The following is an 18,307-nucleotide window of genomic DNA, read 5'->3' as shown; positions in this document are numbered from 1 at the left end:
ACATCATATATGAAGAAAGTTTCTGGATTAAACATGTGAGCGGGTGCCCAACCCACACACTTAACTGACAAATTGGAACAACTTACAAATTGGAACAGTTGTGCAAAAGAACAAAAACAATTGAAAAATGTGAAGACAATTAACGAAAATCAAATATGATAAACAGCAACAAATGACATCCACTCAATTACAGGATCCTGACATTTGACTAGTTCTTTTAGAATATGTTTATTGCACCCAACTCTCCCCGAACCTGGAGAAGTGGTGTCACAGTACAATTTCAAACACACTTTAAAAAATCAGTTTAACGCATGGATACAAAGAACAGTAACAAGTAACAAAAACACAATACACACTTATATGACTAAGTGCAGACTACCAAATTATAACATATCCAACATTCAATGGATTTAGTGTAAAGACACAATAAACAGTCAGAGAAAACATGACCTTAACCCCTTCCCATTCATGCATTTTTAAGCAAAATTTACACTTTTAAAGGTGTTCTTAAATATCACATAAATTTCTTTATTTATAATAAAGCATATCTTTTTGTATCCATCTATCTCAGAACAGATATGTTGGGGCTACAAAATGAACATATCAGATAAATGTTACCATAGCAACAGATCACGTGACACGTCTCTAAGTATTGAAATTTCCCGCTTTTTCTTGTCATTTTATGGAAATTTTGAATTTCCTGATAATTTCTGAATATGTTTTAAATTAAAATAGATATAACTCTTACCCGTTAAAGTAAGCTTGGAAAGTCAGCTTTCCAAATCATGTCAAAGTTAATGATTATATTCATAAATAATGTATTTTTTCTGTTGCTAAGCAACATTCCAATTTTTAAAAAAATACCTGATCCCATAGTATTTCCTTCATTTTCCAGCTTTTTGAGAGTTGTAAAGATGAACATTCATCAAGTACTTACTAAATATGGGATAAACAATATAAAAAATACAGAAAATATTTCACTCTGTCAAATGGTTCCCATAGCAACGGTAGTCAAATGGGAAAAAATACGAAAAAATTGCCATACATTAAAGGATTCCGAGATTTTGATAATAAGAATTATATATTAACATACCAAAACGAAGTTTAATAGAATCGGATACCAACTTTAAAGTGTAATACAAAATAATACCAGTTGTTATGGCAACAGTCTTCTAAAAATGATTTAAAATCTCTCATTTCGAGAACTGAACCTTATTTCAAAGGTGAACAACTTTATCGAAATAACTGTTGATGTCAATTGGAGTACTACCTGTATGGATTATCAACACTTGCAAGTGGACAAGAAAATTGCTTTAATTCATATACATGTATAAATTAACAAATGAACAAAAAGTATCAATTAACAACTGGTAAGTCACTGGGGGGAAACAGCCACATGCACAGTATCCAAATAACCGGAATCAAGTTTCAAGTTTTCTCTTTTTAAATTTTCCATTTTGAGAGACATAGGTTTGAATATTTACTTCTGTATGCCAATTGTAAAAACAGTTTCTTGTTGCTGAACAACAAAGTGGGACATTACAAGTATTACAAACTGAAAATACTTTGTGGCTTGGTGACGGTAAACCATCCATACTGGCTTTTGCATTACAGTAAACGCAATCCTTTCTGATACTTAGAAAAGATGGCATATGTTTGGCGACAATGTTCTCAACAGAAGGTCTCCCGATATTCATTAGCTCAGATGCTATCGATTCTCTAAACTCTAGTTGACCAAACCTAGAAACAAATGTGGTGTTTTCAAACTGGGCAGGATACTTTCCTATAAACTCCTGAAAAACTATATAGGAGTTTACCACCATAATGTCAAAACAGTGAAAAAATAATACCTTCCACCAATGATTTTGGGTTCTTATTTAAGATGAATACTTGTTTAAATATTGGTTAGACAAGTACACTCCGCCCATATTAACATTGTAATCATGAATAACTTGTGGCTGTTTTACATTCTGCCTTTTCCATGCGTTACGGTTGGAAATAGTTCTAAAACAGGAAGTTACATCAGAACCTTTGTGCAAAGGGGACATAAGTGTAACCGTCTTACAATCCTTCCATTGTATGAAAACAAACGAACCTTCCCTATGCCATCTAAAATCACCTCTGGATACAAGTTTACTCCAGTCTACACTTTGTTTGAAAACTAGAGGCATCGCTGTGCTATTAGATCTGATAGCTCCAATTAAATACACTTTGTTTGTAAGTAGGTCAATTGCTAAACGTAATGTTGTGTAAAAAGAATCAACATATAGCCTAAATCCTTGTCCATATAACTTTTCACACAAAGTGGTAACAACTGTGAATGCTAAGCCCTTTGATTTGTCAACTATGTTTGTTCTCTTTTTACCCAAGTACACAAAGAAATTCCATGTATACCCAGTAACAGAACAGAGAATAAAAAGTGAACACATTGTAGGTAATCATTTTCTTCATGTATTTTATTTTTGTACATAAATAAGGCCGTAAGTTTTCTTGTTTGAATTATTTTACATTGTCATTTCGGGGCCTTTTATTGCTGACTATGTGGTATATGTTTTTGTCATTGTTGAAGGTTGTACAGTGACCTATAGTTGTTTAAATCTGTGTCATTTTGGTCTCTTGTACAGAGTGGTCACAATCATACCACATCTTTTTTTTTTTATTTCAGTTGAAGAATGAAATTTGGGAGCAAAAGACATATATGACATATCTATTCTTTTAATAAGACATGCATGCCCCCTGTCCATTATAATATTGATATAAAATTTATCTTTTTGAAAAATCATGGCCAAATGTAAAATTTTAAATAATGTCATTAAGCACATATAATGAAAAACTCCATAGCTTGCAACTGTATTTCTGAATTACAACATTAAGCAAGCAATATGTAATTCTTTTTAAAATATTGAATATATTCATTTTAATAAAAATACTTCACCTTTATCAACTTCAGCTGGAGACGTCACTTGAATAAATGATAGTATTGCAAGGAATCTTTTCTTTGACATAACATCTCGAACTGGACAGCTCTTGTATAACACATCAGATGACCAATATTTATCAACTGTGGACAGCTTTACAACTGACATGTAGATAACAATACCAAGAAATCTGTAAAAGACAACATTTAATAAAAAAAAATCTTATATAATACTCTGTTTTCACTTTTCAAAATAAAGAATACCCTTCTATTATAATGTTAGTGTATATCAAATGTTATCTTTTGATAATATTATCTTTTAATAATTTTCTTATATATATATATTATAACCATATACCAATTATACAACAACCCAAAAGTTTATTTAAACATCAACAACAGGTTTCGTAAAGGTGCCATATTTTTTTCTCACTTATATTAAGTCTTACCGTAGTAACTCATTTACTGTGAGTAATTCCCAGGCTCCATTAGATGTGTATGAAGTGCACATTCCTGCACTAATTAAAGTTCTTGCCTGGTTATTTGTGGCTATACAAATCTGAGTAAGAAGTTCCACTGTACAAAAGAGTTTGAAGAAATCTGCTGGTGATTTTAGTCCTTGTAGTTGTTTCCTACCAACATAAAATAGTAATATTTAAAACAAAGCATATACTGAGAAAATATTACAGACAAGCCAACATAAGACAAATTAATTTCTTTTAATAAATTTATTGTAAATATTCTAAGACATTTAAATATACTTCTTTAATTCATTAAAATACAGGGTTTTTAACTATAAAAAATCATAAAAGGGAAAGTTTAACCTGTATTTATAGTGAAAGTGAATATTTTTACATTTTTTATGATTGGAAAAGGGGCTTTTCAAATGAATTTATTCAATTGAAAACTATCTTCTATAAAGATGGAAATATTTCTTATTTGAATAAGTGTAGAACAGATAACAGAAATATTCATTTCAAGTAAGAATTCATACAACATATATCCATTTACCTAGTGAAGTTAGCAAACTGAAAACCTGGAGGTTTTTCTGGTTTGAATGCATTTGTTCTTGGGTCTGGAGCTGAATCATCTAAGGTGTTTTCATCTTTCCAATAAATATTCTTGGCAAGTGTGTCACCATATAAACTCTGAGAACTGTCTTGTGATGAACTAGAAAATACTAACATTTATAAGAAACAAAATCCAACTGATAATTATATTTATAATAAGTTAATGTATGATCATGTATAATATATAGAAAGTTTTACCAGATTAACAGATACTTGCAAATACAAATTTTCCAATAGCATACTTTCATGATCATAAGTATATTATTTACTGTGAATGACTACTGGACATTCTGAATATACATGTACACCTATAGATCTACAAATGTATTGTGTAGAACAGTAAGATGTCTACTACATTTTGTACTTTTTTTGTTGTTGGACTGCTGGCTATCTGATTTATACCCCACATGCATGTCTGCTTTCATCCAAAAGAAGTTTAATATATTGATGTCTGTTGCAAATATTGCTTCAAATGTTATTCTGCATGATTTTTATAAATAATGCTTAACCAATCTTTTGAAATAGTCCAAGTCAGCTTCCAAAAATGTAATTTAAGCCTGCAGCATATGCAATAATATTGCATGTTTACCCCTTTTTTGTTTATATAAATCTGCTTGTATTTTGACTCCCAGCTGACCATCATTTCTTATGTTCTGTTTTGTTGTTGTTATTTGTGTGTGCCAATGTACATTTTTTCTACAGTTTCAGTCTTTTATTGAATTAAACATACTGATTATTTTTTCAAACAATGGTCAATTCTGATATAAATATACAGGAGATGTGGTATGATTGTCTATGAGAAAACAATTATTGTTTAGCCGATTACAGGCTCCTGATTTTGGACAGAATATGAAGGGGTAAAATATTTATTTTGGCACTTAACTTTGCTCTGACATGAGTATCAGAAAAAAATATAAAATCATGAAAAAGTATAGTTGCTTTTTTTTCACAATATTCAAGCCTAATACTTCATGTTAACCAAACTTGTCCAAAGCTGTGTGACTAAATTGTTAAAGGGTTAACAAGAATTGAGTATGATAAATATGATACTCCACAACATACATGTACCAGATAATATTTATTAGGTACAAATTTGAACTTGTTATTGCTGAAAAGGGAACTTCGAATTGTCACGATTGAAAAGAAAAGACTTTGCGTTCATGGTGTTAATTTGGAACTTACAAAACTTCTTGTTCTGTTGTGTATGACTCAGTATCATCAACGATGTCTCCATCCTGAAGTAACAAATCCAAATAATCCTCTTCGTCTGATGAAATTAAATCGGTATCCATTTGTCCTTGATTTTAACACTGAGGTCATGAACCGTAAAATCATAAATTACAAAAAACCCGATATCGGAATGTATCCGGGTGACCGATAAAAAATAAAATTATGTACGAAATTCGAAGAAGTAAAGAATTAATTGATTATTTTCTCCAAAAAAAAATAGATTAAAGCAGGTGCGCGCATAAATGACCCATAAAAGAAATGATTGACTATCGTCATAAAAAAACTCCATAGTTTTTTACTCATTTTTGACGGCGATCATCAAAAAGTAAAGACTCGTAACTTTTGAAGTCCCCGGCCGATTTTAATAAACTTTCCAGTTTTGGAAACCTAAAAGTCCCAAGTTTATTCGTGTATAATCACTTTTTCCTATTTCATAGTTTAAGTATTGCTGTTTTTTTTCCTTAGTAAAAATTTTGAATTTCTCAAATTTCTCGTGGTTAAATCGTAAGCAAGTGCTTTATTATGGACAAAAAACTATGCTTAATGGCGTTTCCACCAAATAGAATATACATCATTGTAAAGCAAAATATCGAAATAATTAGCCTGTAATTTTGTAAAGCCAAAATATTTCACACAGTGAAGTTTCGACAGTTTAGTTCCGACATTGACAAAACGGGAAATCCCCGTAAATTTCGACGTCAAATTAATTGTCAAGTGCAGGTTCATCTCGCTGAGAAATTTGTTTTTGTTGTTAAACATCCACGATATCATACCAGATGAAAGCTTTAATTCTTGGCTTTAATTTCATCTAAGTATTATGTTTATACACTCAAAAATAAAAACGCTACAACTATTCTCACATAATACGCAACCCAAAAAACGCTTCACCGGTAAGCTGTACCGGTGTGAAAGGGAAGGGGTTAAGCAATGCCAAAATATATGTGTCGACAGAAGACTGTGAATGTGCATAGGTGTATAGGTAATATTTAGTTGGGTTTGAATTCATTCATAACAAAAGCAATATTTATACCGATATAAAAATATTCAAAGATCTAATTTCATTATTTAATTGTTAGTCTTTTAGAATAAGTTTACTTAGAGTATCAATAAGTTTAAACGGATCGTATATAAATTTATGGACTCGATCCACAATGTTAAATTGATAAACTTTGAAATAAGTCTATTTGAAGTATCGATAAGTTTATTGTGATCTAAATGCGTGGGCTCGCTAATACAACATCACCGTACAAATGAGAATGTGCTATCCCGTCTTAAATACGTTTCTTATAGATACAGAAAAACTCCCAAACCATATATTTGTATCGAAGTTATAATTTAGTTAAGGTTTTGAGAAATATTTGTTACAAAATCTTTGGCTAATATTACTGGATTACGTTTTTTAAAATCCAAAATGTCACCTCCGACATAGGCATAACGAAGGAGTTAATTTATATAAAGACAACCGTGAGATGAGACAAAAAAAAACCATCACTGTCAAAAAAGAAAAAGAAATTATAATAGGTAACAACAAATAGCCCCTTTTGTCGTAAATGTTGGTGTAGAGTTTCCAAAGTAATATAATAAAAAGTACCGAGATCCGAGTACAATTCGAAACTTAAGTCCCTATAATCAAATGGCAAAATCGAAAGCGTAAACACACCAATGGCATGGATAACAACTGTCATATTCCTGACTTTGTTAATGCATTTTCTCATAATTTGTTTTAAAGCCGGTGTTATAACTTCTTCTAGCTAAACCTCTCATCTGTATGATAGCCGTTTAAAATTTCCTTCTATTTATTTTTTATTACGATATGTGAACAGAATAGTTATAAATGTATAAAAATATAGGGTAAAGCAGTCAACATTGTTTTATAATCTTAATTCCTATGAAAACAAACAAATATAATATATCAATGAAGGAAAACCAAAACGCATATAAACAAAGTCCATTAGTAAACACGAAAGACAACAACAAAGTCATTATGATATATCGTAAGCCATATAAGAGAGATCAACGATTATCTATTATTTTTTTTAACAGACTTTTATATAAATTATAAAACTCTCTTAACCTTATAACAAGTTACAACTAATTTAACAAGATGTAGTATGTGGCTATGCAAATACATGTTTTCTTTACAATTTGTATTCAAATACAGGTGCAAGAACCGTAGTGGTAACGGGAATGGATTGACAAGAGCAAAATTTGATGGCTGCAGTGTTTAAACTTAACTAGTGTTTAATGAAATGATTCAAATATACACACGCAAGTGAGAGATTATTAGATAAATATAAAACAAGGTTTAATCCATACATTTCTACATTAGAAAATGCCTCTTCCAAGCGATCTGGAATAAAACAGATGTCATCCATTCGTTTAAGCTTTTGATTTTGCCATTTGCCTAGGGACTTTCTGTTCAAAACTTTCCTCGGAGTTGTGTATTTTTGTTATTTTACATTTTACCACCAGTCTGCAGAGTACATTATTCAATAACTGTTTTTAATATTCAACTTTTGTTTCAGATGGCTGTCTCAGATGTTATACTTTGTGTAATATGTGATGCTTAACATGTTTCGAACGTTTCAATAACTGGTGTCCTGAATGTGATGAAGGACTATGCACGAATTGCAAAAATTACCACAACGTATCAAAAGCTTTCAGACAACATGGGATAATATCCATGGACAACTATAAGAACCTCCCAGTTGAGATTTGTAAAATAGAACAAAATTGTAGAGGGCATGATCGAAAATTTCAAATGTTTTGCCTACGTCAATACCAACTTTGTTGTCTAGTTTGCATATCTGAAAACCGTAAAGAATGCACCGGAATGTACCCTATTGACGAAGCTATCAAGTTATCAAAATCTTCAACTTTGTTTGACAGTTTGGAGAAGTCACTGAAAGACATTCAGGACAACACTGAAAGAGTATTAAAGGACAGGGAAGAAAATATTGTCAACATAAAAGAACAGCATCTTAAAGGATTAAATGATATAAAACACACAAGACAAAATTAAATTCCCGCTTTGATGAATTAGAGAAAGAAGTGATAGACAATTTAAATTCAACTGAAACACAACTTAAACTCAAAATTGAAATTCTTGTTAATAAACTTTCCGAAAAAAAGAACGTGATTGAGATTTTGAAGACAAATCTCATGTCCGTCAAACAACACGGATCCCATCTGCAGGCTTTCATTGGTAGTAAAATATTAGAAAAGGACATCACTAAGGAGTTTAAATACGTACAAAATATTTCGGAAGATGATGGATTTTACCCATTTAGGTTTGAAATGCCAGATAAACGATAAGATCACAAAAATGTTCTCCACAATTATAGCATTTGGGTCAATAACAATTAAAAAAAGTCCGTCGTCAATTTTGTTTACCGTAGATCAAGAAAAGCAGGCTCAGATTTTTACGGTAGTGCCATCCCGTCCTAGGTTACTTGATAATACTACTGCTTCAGATCATCAGTCTTTCCCGATGGAAGGATAATATTAGTGATCGTGCATAGTGATGAAATTTTAGACTGTGAAGTACCTCTTTCACTTCTTAACCCATTTGATGTTACATGTATTAATGACAAAACGGTAGCTGTTACAATTCGTAACAACAATAAAATACAAATTAAAGACACAAAGACCAAACAAGTTACAAAAACAATCAACACCGGCGCTAGTCGAGGTATTACATACAGACAAGGACAAATTTTATTCTGTGAAAAAGGGAAAGGTATCGTAGGGATCCAACTGTCAAACTTAAATGTATGTACACTAGTGGAGGATTGCACCATACAGGACGATTTTTGTTACATAACGACCTCAGATGAGAACCTTTACTTCACTGATTATGGTTCTACAGCCAAATGCTACAGTGTAAAGGGAGACAAACTTTGGGTATACAAGAACGAATCAATTATGAATTGTGTAACTGGAATAGCTGTTGATCAACACGGTATCGTTTCCGTGATTTCGAATAGAAACATAAGTGTCATGTTGATAACGTCAGATGGTAAAAATAGCAGAACATTACTCACCGAAATAGATGGAATTACGAAATCATACGGAATGTATTTTCATATTAACAAACTTTATGTTGTATCTTACTCCGGACACCTCCTAAAATTTGACATTGCCTAATACTTAACTTTAAGTTTACCTGTTAAAGTGTTATAGAAAACATATTTTTGTTAAGAGAACCCTCAAATTGGATACTAGTCAAAATAAAAAAAAATAAAAAAATCGAATGTGTGCCTTTTATTGTCTTTTGAAAATTCCTTTGACAAGATCAAGAACACCTTTTCAATACTTATACTTTTACCTAATCGTCATGTCTTAGTCATTCCCCAACTCCGGTAGCATCAGATCAAATATTTACATCAACAGGACAGTTAGTTACGTAACAAAGTTGAATGATTGGCTCGACCAAGAAAAAGTTGAAAAGATGCATTTAACATATCTAAATATTAGAAATTAATTGCACGTGTCGACCCTAGGAGAATGGATTCAAGGCATGTGTAAGTTTTAATCATCACCCATTTTGTTTTCATTCAGTGATTTTTTTTAAAGATTTTCAAATACTGTTGTTTGAGTAATTATTTTTCTTTAGATGTTAACAAATCAACTAATTAATTAAATAATGGTCAGTTTATACGATGACGATATTAGCACATTTAGTAAATGAGCTATTAATCATGGTATATAATTCCTGAAACTTTCATGTTAAATCTTCCAAGTGTATCATATCATATTTCGTGTAGAATTTGTGATAATGTATATAACCATTATGTAAATCGGATAAATTTATAGTAAGTAGTAATGTCTTTTATATTCACATACTGAGGGCCAATAGAAACACAACATATCTCATTCTATGTTCCCTTTTTGTCCGTTTGAATACTAATATAATGTTCTCTTAATGGCTTCCTCGTTCATTTTGCTACATGTAAGTATAACTCTTACAAACTAAAAACTCATCAATTGGTTTCTAATTGCCATCCCACTTGAAAAAAATGGAAAGGATTACTCTTTAAAAAATAATTTAACTATTGGAGAAAATAATGATTAGGTGTGGTCAGTAGCAGTGATTTTCTGAAGATTTCGATTTGCAACAATTCATTTTTGTTAAACAAAAGGTTTACGTACACGTACATTTTTTTCACAGTTAAACTTTTTGTTGTAAAACATCGTATGACTTTAAATGGGAATACATATAAGGGTTGGCCTTTTATAATATATATAAAAAAACCAGATTTTATCAATAGCTGTTGTTTTAATTGTTATAATGATTTTGGGAACTCCAAGGAACACTTAATCACTCGTTCCCTCCCTTTTCTTTATTATCAAAGAGAGAAATAAGAATATTGCAGACGAATTAAGATCACACGTGACATGAGATTGTACCCGATCATAAACAATTTCTATTTATATAGTTCAAAAAGTGGACTTTGGACTTTTACTTCCTGTATTTGGGTCAAATTGTAAAGGTAATTTATATAGTTATGTACGTTTTGAACCTTTTCGAGCATTCATATTCTAAAATTCTATGCATATTTGTAGTTTTGCTTTGATTCTTCAAATATAGACACGTAAATTTGTTTGCAATTTTCTATGTTTATACTACACTGTACTTCGACTTAACTTTGTGTATACATTGACAACATTATCATATTACTATGGAGTAAACCCAGTTATCTTGGTGACCTTTACCGTTTGAAACAATACATCGATTTTAATACAAAGTTTAAAATCACGTCAAAATTTTTGTAAGACGTCAATCAATCTGCAACTGAGGCCAAATTTAAAAATATGTTTGTTTTCCCTCTGTCGACCCTGGATTTCTAGGTAGGTCAAAAGTTTTTTTTCTCTCCAGCATTTTTTGTCGTGCCTGCGACTTTAGTTGCAGAAAACTCGACAAAGGGATAGTGATACGGCGGCGGCGGGGGCGGCGTTAGCTAACTTCTTAAAAGCTTTATATTTTAGAAGGTGGAAGACCTGGATGCTTCATACTTTGTATATAGATGCCTAATGTTACGAAGCTTCTGTCTGTCACATGTTCATTGTCCTTGACTTCATTTTCATGGTTCAGTGACAACTTGAAAAAAGTTAAGATTTTTTGTAATGTCAATTTCTCTCTTAGTTTTGAGTAACAGGATAACTATATTTGGTATGTGCGTGCCCCACAAGGTCCTCGTGCCAGTCAGATATTGTTTACTTGGCCTCGATCTTATTTTATGGATCAGTGAACAAGGTTTAGTTTGGTAGGTCAAGTCCATTTCTCAGATACTATAAGCAATAGGTCTAGTATATTTGGTGTATGGAAGGATTTTAAGGTGTGCATGTCCAACTGGCAGGTGTCATCTAACCATGACCTCATTTTCATGGTTCAGTTGTCGAAGTTAAGTTTTTTAGTTTAAGTCTTTTTTTTTTCTAATACTTTATGCAATAGGTCAACTATACTTGGTGTATGAAAATATTTTATGATGTACATTGTACATATCAGTCTCGCAGTTTTATTTTACCTTGACCTTAATTCGGTTCATTGCTCAGTGTTATGTTTAAGTCTGTTTTTCTTAAACTGTAAGTAATAAGTCAACTATGTTTGTTGTATGGAAGGATTGTATACTGTACATGTTTGCCGGACATGGTTCATCTGACCTCGACCCCATTTTCATGGTTCATGGTTCATAAAGAACATAAAAGATTATTTTGTGTATTTTGTGTTAAAATGTGACAATTTTCAGACACGTGATAGTGTTAAGTATGAATATTTAACACTATCACGCGTCTGAAAATTGTCACATTGCATCGTGAAAAGTGTTAACTAAACCAATCAAACAATTGGTTGAATCTTCAATATCAATTTTAACACAAAATACACAAAATAAAATTGGATGATCTTAAAGAACATAAAAGACACATTCAAAAATCAATCGCTCATCGCTTTTATTTTGCTTACGATAGCAAAATAAAAGCGATGAGCGATTGATTTTTGTTAGATTTGACCAGAATTGTTTAAGAAGTTGTAATCTGCAATCAGTTTCAGCACTGTCTGCATTTAATTTGGGAAAACTACCTGTGTTTGTGTGTTGATGAATTTCCGAGAACACCTTCTGAACTACTTTTAATGGCACCGTTTTGAATCTTTCACTTATTTGTCACACAATAATTTAACATTACAAACATTTGCACCATATATTATGCTGTGTACATGTTTCAATATCTGTTGAACATATTCATTAATTTTTCAGATGTATTTATTTTAAGAATTTATCGTCTGTATTCTAGATGGCTGCCTCTAATGTAGATGTTATGCTGTGTGGAATCTGTGATGGTCAGCATGTTTCAAACGTTGCCAATTACTGGTGTCCTGAATGCGAAGAAGGACTGTGCACGACTTGCAAAAATTATCACAGCTTGTCAAAAGCTTCCAGACAACATGGGATAATTTCTATCGACGACTATAAGAAACTTCCGGCTGAGATTTGTAAAATTGAACAGAATTGTACAGAACACAACAAGAAACTCCAAATGTTTTGTCCACGTCATGACCAACTTTGCTGTATAATGTGCGTGTCTGAAAACCACAAAGAATGCACTGGAATGTTCTTAATTGACGACGTCATAAAGTCATCAAGATCTTCCACCTTGTTCGACAGTTTGGAGAAGTCTCTTAAAGATATTCAGGAAAATATTGAAATGGTAGTAAAGGACCGGAAAGCCAATCTTGATGAAATAAAGCAACATCATTTAAAAAGCTTAAATGATATAAAAGACACAAGACGAAAGGTAAATTCCCGCTTAGATGAATTAGAGAAAAACATAATAGACGATTTGATTTCAACTGAAACACAACTGAAACTTAAAATTGAAACCCTCCTTGATAATTTATCCACAAAATTGACAACAATTGAGCTTTTGAAGACAAATCTCATGTCCGTCAAACAACATGGATCCGATCTGCAAGCTTTCATTGGCAGTAAAATGTTAGAAAAGGACGTCACCGATGAGTTAAAATGCATACAAAACCTATCGGAAGATGATGGATTTAGCCAATTAGGTTTGAAATGTCATATAGACGATAAGATTACAGACATATTGTCCAAATTCACTGCATTCGGATCAATAACAATTGAAAAAAGTCAATCGCCAATCGTCATTGGTGTCGGTCATGAAATGCAAGCTCAGATTTTCACGGCTGTTCCACCCCGTAGTAGATCGATTGATTGTATAACTGCTTCGTTGATTGGAGATATCAAAGTTCCAGCAGGACAATCCAATATGTGTATAACAGGGTCATCAGTCTTTCCTGATGGAAGGATCATATTTGCGGACTGTTATTATAATAGGAGATTAATAATCGTACAAAGTGATGGCAGTTTAGATTCTGAAATACCTCTCTTGCTTTTTTGTCCATTTGATGTTACATGTATTGATGACAAAACGGTAGCTGTTACAATTTGTAACGGCACAAAAATACAAATTATAGACACAAAGACCAAACAAGTTACAAAAACAATCAACACAGGCGCTAGTCGAGGTATTACATACAGACAAGGACAGATTTTATTCTGTGAAAAGGGGAAAGGTATCGTAGGGATCCAACTGTCAAACTATAAAGGATGTACACTAGTGGAGGATTGCACCATACAGGAAGAATTTTGTTACATAACGACCTCAGACGAGAACCTTTACTACACTGATGGTTCTACAGTCAAATGCTACAGTGTAAAGGGAGAAAAAAGGGTATACAAGAACGAATCAATTATGAATGGTGTAGGTGGAATAGCTGTTGATCAACACGGTATCGTTTACGTGATTTCGAAAAGCAACGAAAAAGTCATGTTGATATCGTCAGATGGAAAAAATAGCAGAACATTACTTACCGAAAAAGATGGAATTACGAAATCATACGGAATGTATTTTCATATTAACAAACTGTGTGTTGTATCTTACTCCGGACATCTTCTCAAATTTGACATTGCCTAAAACTTTGACTATCAGGTTACCTGTTAAAATGTTATAGAAAACAAATTTACATTAATATTTTTTCTAATTCCATCTAGTTTCAATTTATATGATGACGTTATTAGTACATGCAGTATATGCTGTCTAATTGACGTATATGAGGGAGTGGATTGGGTACATAGCATAGAAAAAAATTCTCAAGAAATAAAAAGAAAAGAGAAAATTCTGTAAATGTATATCGTTAACTATTCGGCATTCCATTTAATACTACCGAGACTTCAAAGCAAAACCATATGATTGCATTACCCCAGTCCGAGTTAGACATATATATATTTTTCTTTTCTCATCTTCTTGACTTGGTGTATTACTTGATTGATTTCACTTGACTGGACGGAGTCTAAACGGTTCGCTAATCATTGACAAGTCCATTTACTGATAGGTGTTTGTGGATAAACTCATCAATGAAGTGTCCAGTTATGGTCATTATAAATTCGTTTGGTGACATTGATGGGTGATTAGAAATCAATGATATTTATAACGGCAATCATCCTTATCACACACACCTTCAAATAGACTGTTCTTATGCAAAGTAAAAGGTAATCTTCTCCCGATCGGTTGAAATAACATTGGTAATATAGGGATGTAACACAAAACATCATACACGGCTAAGAGACGACATTTCTATATGTGCTTGCGAGTTCCTACTTAAAGTTCTAGATACAACAGGAACAATATTCATTATTCTATTGTAATTTAATCTAAAGGAGTTCATTTGAATAAAATTCGCACTGTGTGTCTTACTTACTGGGTACCCGGCTAATAATATCACGATAAAAAATAAAATATGTTGAATGTTTGATACTTCAGTCAGGATTCTACTTCGTCAAAATTATCTCCCCTATACGCCAGTTCATTTTCACAATCGTAGAAATGGAAAACATTGTACTTTTTGTCTATTTTATGTGCATACCTCGATAAAGGCCTGCAACTTAGAAAATCAGAAAATTAGTTAATTTCAATACTCTAAAAGATATCAAAATTATCTCCTCTTGACCACTGATCCTTTCCTCATGCATTTAAATTATTGTATTATGTTTTTGTAATCACTCTGTAATGTTTATGTCATGTTGTAATTAATTTTATGCTCTTTAATTTGAAAAATAAAAAAATATTGTATTGTATTGTATTGTATTGTATTGTATTGTATTGTATTGTATTGTATTGTATTGTATTGTATTGTATTGTATTGTATTGTACTGTGGATTCATTTATTTTCGTGGGTATCAATTTTCGTGGATAGAGAAAAAAGACGTTTCGTGTTATACGTAAATTCGTGGATCGCTGATTACAACAACAAAAATTAGATACGTAATTCGTGTCTAATTTTTTGATTTAGGAGATCATATATCATCCTTGTTTTGATCAATAATAAAACAAAACAAAAAAGAAGGAATTCATTGAAAAAGTTTTGAATTGTCAAAATCCTCGCTTAATTGGTCATTCTAGGTTAAAGTGTTCATTGATAACTTCGATTACAATAATGAACAGAGACAACTTATTATGTGTTTGTTTTACAATTTATAAATTCTTGTCTGAATTCTATAAGGCATTCAAAACTTTATGATTGAAAGCTAATTAAATTAAAGTTTTCGTGGAAGGGCAGAATAAAAATTTTCAGTGGTTGAAGATTATAAACCCTAGTTATCACAAACAAAAAAATATATCTTTTCGAAGATATGCATTTTCATCATCCAACTTAAAAGACTGTCGTCAAGTACTTTCAGTAAAACAAATAGCTATTCGAACACACCTTCGATGTTTTGGTGATTCATTAGATAGGTATTTCACTTGACCCATATATTTCATCTTTTCGTACTGTGATGCATTTATGTTATAAAGTCAACCTGCATCTTTGATATATAAAAATGATAGAATCTGAAGCGTAATGATATATCAAATACTCTTGTTTTATACGTTTTAAAGACAAAATATACACCTCAAACACGCCCTAACATAAAAAGGTGCACTTGATTATCCCTTTTCGATACAATTGTTACCCATTTTTGGATATTTTTCTTGAGTCACATAATGGAAGGGCAGACACGAAAATTACTGTATGTGAATATATAAGACATTACTACTTACTATAAATTCACGTTTCTCAAACTCAGATAATTGATTTTTAAAATGCATAAAAGCGAAAACCCGTTCAATGATAGAGTGCAGTCATTGCGTTGGATTGTAGTTTCAAAAACCAGCTACTCTCGCTATAAAATGTTTCTTCTTATAATATAAAAAAGAAGATGTGCCTTGATTGCCTATGAGACAACTCTCCACAACAGATCAAATGACACAGAAATTAACAACTATAGGTCACAGTACAGCCTTCAACAATGAGCAAAGCCCATGCATATGTTTGATCTGTATAAACATGATAGCTGGGGAACTTCCTAACCCATCATCTGAAATAACAAGAAAATCAATGGTAGTTTGTAAATAGAATGAGAAGTGTTTTGTACGTATGATACGAACATCATGGTCTTTTTTGTGTTAAAATTGATATTGAAGTTTCAATCAATTGTTTGACTTTTTAATCTTCTTTGTGTCTTTATGGGCATTATGTAAATCGGTCTGTGCGTCCGTTCGTCCGTTCATTCGTTCATTAGTCTGTCAGTCCCGCTTCAAGTTACAGTTTTCGTCAAGGTAGTTTTTGATGAAGTTTAAGTCCATTGAACTTGAAACGTAGTACACATGTTCCCTATGATATGATCTTTCTAATTTGAATGCGTTTCGATCCCAATTTTACAGTCCACTGAACATAGACAATAATAGTGCGAGTAAGGCATCCATGTACTATTGAAACATTCTTGTTTAACTTAAATTGTGGAGAGATATTAAAATGATTGGTTAACACTTTTCACGACGTAATGTTACATTTGAATACGCGTGATAGTGTTTTGTATAAATACTAACTATCGTAAGACAAATAAAAGAGATAAGAGAAGGATATTTTTTGTAAGATTTAAATAGAATTATTTTAGAAGTTGTACAATGTACTGAATCTTATATCGTTCAAACACTATCTGCATTTAATTTGGGAAAACAACCTGTTTTTTGGGGTTTAAGAATTTCTGAGAACACCTTTTGTATTACATTTAATGGCGCCGTTTCGAAGTTTTCGTATAATTTAAATGCAATGATAAATGCATAGACACATGACCACCATTATGCTGATTACATTTTTTAATATCTGTTTAACATATTCATTACTTTTTTCAGAAGGCTGCCTCAGATGTAGATGTTATACTGTGTGGTATCTGTGTTGCTCAGCTATGTTTCACACGTTGCTGATTACTGGTGTCCTGAATGTGATGAAGGTTTTTGCACGACATGTATAAATTACCACAGCATGTAAAAAGCTTCCAGACAGCATGGGATCCTTTCTATGGACAACTACAAGAAACTTTCGGCCGAGATCTGTAAAGTTGAACGGAATTGTACAGAGCATGACAGGACGTTTCAGATGTTTTGCCCACGTCATGATCAACTTTGCTGTCTAATTTGCATATCCGAAAACCACAAAGAATGCAACGGAATGTTCCCTATTGACGAAGCCATCAAGTCTTCTAGAACTTGCACTTTATTTGACAGTTTGGAGAAGTCACTGAAAAACATTCAGGAAAACATTGAAAGCGTAGTAAAGGACCGAGAAGACAATCTTCATGAAATAAAGCAACAGCATCTAAAAAGCATGAATAATATAAAAGACACAAAAGAAAAATTAAACTCCCGCTTAGATGAATTAGAGAAACACATGATAGACAACTTGAATTCAACTGAAACACAACTCAAACTCAAAATTGAAACCCTTCTTAATAAGCTACACTTCCGAAAAAAAGTACGAGATTGAGATTTTGAAGACAAATCTCATGTCCGTCAAACAACACGGATCTGACCTGCAGGTTTTCATTGGTAGTAAAATGTTAGAAAAGGACGTCGCTGAGGAGTTAAAATACGTAAAAAAACTATCAAAAGACGACGGATTTAGCCAATTGGGTTTGAAATGCCAGATAGACGATAAGATTATAGACATACTATCAAACATTACTGGCTTTGG

General features: G+C 32.1%; 2 protein-coding genes across 2 annotated transcripts; one reads left to right on the top strand and one right to left on the bottom strand.

Moving 5' to 3' along the window:
- Nucleotides 1–2,414: 2,414 nt before the first annotated feature.
- LOC139491874 (piggyBac transposable element-derived protein 5-like) lies at nucleotides 2,415–5,611 on the bottom strand. Its single transcript, XM_071279790.1, has 4 exons — nucleotides 5,170–5,611; nucleotides 3,929–4,087; nucleotides 3,367–3,549; nucleotides 2,415–3,108 (listed from the first exon to the last, which is right to left on the bottom strand). Exons 1-4 carry the CDS (start codon nucleotides 5,277–5,279, stop codon nucleotides 2,913–2,915), a joined length of 648 nt encoding a protein of 215 aa, XP_071135891.1. The 5' UTR covers nucleotides 5,280–5,611; the 3' UTR covers nucleotides 2,415–2,912.
- A 6,899-nt stretch (nucleotides 5,612–12,510) lies between these two features.
- LOC139492991 (uncharacterized) lies at nucleotides 12,511–14,211 on the top strand. Its single transcript, XM_071281137.1, has one exon. It carries the CDS (start codon nucleotides 12,511–12,513, stop codon nucleotides 14,209–14,211), a length of 1,701 nt encoding a protein of 566 aa, XP_071137238.1.
- The last annotated feature ends 4,096 nt before the right edge of the window (nucleotides 14,212–18,307 follow it).

Source organism: Mytilus edulis, chromosome 10 (genome assembly GCF_963676685.1).
Source record: "Mytilus edulis chromosome 10, xbMytEdul2.2, whole genome shotgun sequence".
NCBI classification, from domain to species: Eukaryota; Metazoa; Mollusca; class Bivalvia; order Mytilida; family Mytilidae; genus Mytilus; species Mytilus edulis.
Note: the sequence above shows the minus strand (reverse complement) of the source record. Positions and strands in the feature narration are given on the sequence as shown.

Excerpts from the sequence above, each read along its gene's own strand:
- LOC139491874 (XM_071279790.1), bottom strand. The coding sequence starts at position 5,279 with ATGGATACCGATTTAATTTCATCAGACGAAGAGGATTATTTGGATTTG. Across the intron at positions 3,550-3,928 it reads CAGTTTGCTAACTTCACTAG|GAAACAACTACAAGGACTAA; the intron begins GTAAATGGATAT and ends TTATGTTGGTAG. Across the intron at positions 3,109-3,366 it reads ACAGTAAATGAGTTACTACG|ATTTCTTGGTATTGTTATCT; the intron begins GTAAGACTTAAT and ends TGTCTTTTACAG.
- LOC139492991 (XM_071281137.1), top strand. The coding sequence starts at position 12,511 with ATGGCTGCCTCTAATGTAGATGTTATGCTGTGTGGAATCTGTGATGGT.